The sequence below is a fragment of the Pteropus vampyrus genome, unplaced genomic scaffold (genome assembly GCF_000151845.1).
Source record: "Pteropus vampyrus isolate Shadow unplaced genomic scaffold, Pvam_2.0 Scaffold239, whole genome shotgun sequence".
NCBI classification, from domain to species: Eukaryota; Metazoa; Chordata; class Mammalia; order Chiroptera; family Pteropodidae; genus Pteropus; species Pteropus vampyrus.
The window spans coordinates 1,269,742-1,273,218 of NW_011889020.1; the positions used below are offsets into that span (position 1 = coordinate 1,269,742).

Below are 3,477 nucleotides of genomic sequence, written 5' to 3' on the forward strand. Positions count from 1 at the left end.
CAAAGGCTCCCGAAGCCGTCTGTCTCGGATCGCGAGGGGCCGGCCCGTGTCGGTGAGGCTGCTGCCCACCTTCACTGGCCGTGTGGGCCGCCTGTTTGCTCGGCAGCCGCAAGGCTCTGACAGGTTTTGTGCAGAAACCAGGGACCAGTCATCGACATCTCAGTCCTGGAGACAATGTCTTCAGAGCCCTTCTTGCCCCCGAGCATCAAAGCTTGGAGAACGGAGACCGACGGCAAGCAGCCCCTGGGCCGCGTGAGGGCCGCCGCTGGTGCCTGCGGCTGTGAGCTGTGTGGGCCTCTGAGCTGCGGCTGTGCACGCTGCCTCTGACGGCATTTGTCGGCCGCAGGGATGGGCAGGTGCCGTGAGTGAGGACAGCGAGCCAGGGCTGCTTCCCCTCCCGGCACGTGGACGAGCCCCCTGTCCTGGCGGTACAGCCACCCACAGAGAAAAGCCACCGCTGTGTCCTGGGGCAGGAGCATCGCGATGTCGTGGCTCGTGTAGAATCACTTGAATGGAGCACAAGGGACGGACACCTGTCGTCCCCACCCTCCATGGCCACCCGCCCCGCTTGTCCCTTCTGGCTCAAGCAGAGCATCCAGGAGGCCCAAGTGCCCGGCAGTGTGCGTCGGCCTGGCACACGAGCCGGCTCTCCTGTGTGCCGTCGGAGCTGGTGGCTTTCGCTCTGTCCTGGGGAAGACGGGCCACATGTGCTGGCATTTGGTCTGGACTTCACTGTCACAGCTTGCTGCTCGTGTCCGGACCCCTGGCAGTAGTCGCCCCACCCAGCGCTGACCGCTGGGCCCTCTGCGACCCTTCCTGCCCGTCCTTGACTGTGCCCTGGCTGCCGAGGGAGCAGCGTCTCGGGGCCTCTGTCCCCTCCCAGAGCAGGCCCTCGCCAGCTCTGCACGCGTGGGCTCAGCCCGTCCTGCCCCCTCCCCCGCGATGCCAGGTCCCCCGTACTGGGATGGAGGTGCATCTCGCAGCAGGTGACGTGTTCGGGGCAGCGCCTGGCCCCACATCCCTTCACAGCAGCTGTCACCTAATTGCCTGATTAACTCAGTGATTAATCAACTAATGGGGACCTCAGCTTCAAATCCCCAATAACGAGGAGCTTTTGTGAAATGTCTCAAAGCTAGTTCTCGAGAGTGAAAGCAAGTGCGGGCGTGGGCTGGAGCAGAGGTGGGGGTGCAGCTCCTGTGAGTCCCCCGGGCAGACGGAGGCCCCTGTGGGGCAGCGTATGTCCCTCCGCTCCCTCCCCCGGCTCCATCCCTGTCTGCTTTCTCACACGGTGGAAGTCAGCACTGCGATCAGCCCGCTCAGCCAAGGTGGCCCAGCACAGAGGACTGTGGGGAGCATCCCCACCAGACACCTGTGCCCCCCTAAGGCTACTGCTGAGCTCAGGGGTGGGGCATTCCCTCTGCAGATGGGGCAGTAAGTGTGGCCTGCATAGCCATTGAGCCCAGCTGTCTGCACACTGGCCGCTCACACAGCGGAGATGTCTCCGGGAGTCTGGGCAGAGGGCGGGCGCCGGGCCCTTTCTGAGTCCCGGGAGCCCCCAGGATGGTCGGCCCGTAGTGTCCCTCCTGCACGGGCTCTGGTCCTTTGTAGGCAGCTCAGACCCCTGATGCTGGCCCTGTTGAAACAAGGTCTTCTGGGCTTGGCAGGGCCCTGGGGTGACCCCTCCCCCGAGGGGCTAGGCCCCTCTTAGGCGACGTCTCGCTGGCTGTCAGGCTGCTGCTCCGCAGAACTGTCCGTGGTTGGTGGGCGTGTCCGGCAGCCCGCAGGACCCTGATTCCCCCACGGTCCCCCTTCCGATCCGTGTCCAGGATCGGAAGTTTCTGGAACACCCCGAGGTTGAGTCTGCGGGAGACGGGTATCGGGAGCTCCTGGGCCTCACGCCGCGGAGTTCTCCCCGGCAGCTCCTGGGCCGTGGCTCCTCTGGGCTTCGCCTCCGTTCATGGGGAGCTGGGCCCACGCCAGGTGCTGGCGCTGGAGCTGGGTCTTCGCCACCATGCTGTGCCCGGTCCAGCTGGGGGCCAGGTCAGCATGTCACAGGTTCGCTCCTGCCAGGAGAAGGGCACACGGGGCACAGGACGTCGGCCACGGTCACAGGGGACCCAGCATTTGCACTTCTGTTGGGCCAGACTCAGAGGGTCCCGAGTCCCAGCCCCGGGAGCCCGGTGGCAGTGCCTGCACGGGGAGGGACCTCTGTGGGGGGAGGGAGCCGGTCAGGGGCCGAGCCGGAAGTCTTATCTAATTACACGCACTCGTGGAGTCACGATCGCTTCGTTAGTGTGATTAAAGGCGGGGAGCTATTTCATTCATTCTTAGCAAATGGCGAGCGGCCGTGCCAAGATGGATGGTTTGGAGACGGTCTTCTGTCCCCCAGGGAGGGTCTGGGGGGTTCCCGTGGGCTCAGCCTGCCCCGTGTGACGTTTCCGCCCGTCCCCCACAGCTGCCCGACCCCAGGATGCACAGGCTCGGGACACGCACGGGGCAAGTACTCCCGGCACCGCAGGTAAGGAGGCCGCGGGCCCTCGCCAGAATCCTGGGGGGTGCGGGCTGCTGGGAGCGGGAGCCCCGCTCCCAGCCGGCACCCTTTGTGGGCCTCGAACCTCCACTTCTGGCCATGGGCGCCTGGAGTCCTGCACAACTGAGGCTGAGTGCGGCCGTGTGTGCGTGCGTGCATCCGTGCGTGCATGTGTGGGGCCGTGTGTGTGTGTGTCCGTGCGTGTGTGTCTGTGTGAGTGTGTGTGTGTGCATGTGCGTTTGTGTGTGTGCAGCCGTGTGTGTCTTTGTGTGAGTGTTTGTCCGTGTGTCCATGTGTGAGTGTGTTTCCGTGTGTCCGTGTGTATGTGTGTCCATGTGTGTGTGAGTGTGTGTGTGTGTGTGGGTGCGTGTGTGGCCGTGGGAGGGAGGCGGCACGGCGGGGACCCCAGAGCAGATCATGTGCACAATAGGGTGACCTGGGTGTCCTGCCACCTGGTCGTCATCTGGGGGGTCAGCGGGCCCTCAGTTACCCCACTGTGGTGGCCGTTCCGAGGACCTGCAGAGCCCCCGGCCAGGCGCCCGCACTCGGGCATGGCTCTGGGGTCCTGCCGAGGTCAGATTTGAGAAGTAGGAAATGCAATTGGAAGCGTGTCGGGAGCTTCTTGCGTGGGTGGTGGGTGTAAAGTCTCGTACCCACCAGGGGGTCTGGGGCATCCAGCTGCGGGATGGCGACGAGACGCAAAGGCGGGCGCGGGTGCGGGGCGGGAGGGGACCCGGGCGTACTGACGGGGTGGCCCCTGGCCCCGGTCTCCTCCACCCAGTTTGCAGAGCTGCCCTCTGGCCAAGAAGAGGAAGCTGGACAGCACCGAGGCCCAGCACCTGGCGCCCAAGCGGAAGTCTCAGCCCCTGAAGCTGGCTCTTGATGAGGGCTACAGCGTGGACAGCGATGGCAGTGAGGACGCCGCGGTGAAGGACGCCTCTGTTTCG

At 65.1% G+C, this 3,477-nt stretch overlaps 1 protein-coding gene across 1 annotated transcript in view; it reads left to right on the plus strand.

The window, feature by feature from the left end:
* The window catches only part of MYT1 (myelin transcription factor 1), a 32,368-nt gene that overhangs the window by 4,089 nt on the left and 24,802 nt on the right, over positions 1-3,477 (plus strand). Inside the window, exons 3-4 of the mRNA XM_011374153.1 lie at positions 2,456-2,518; positions 3,312-3,476. Coding sequence (XP_011372455.1) covers positions 2,456-2,518; positions 3,312-3,476 — 228 coding nt within the window. The remainder of the gene's footprint in view (positions 1-2,455; positions 2,519-3,311; position 3,477) is intronic.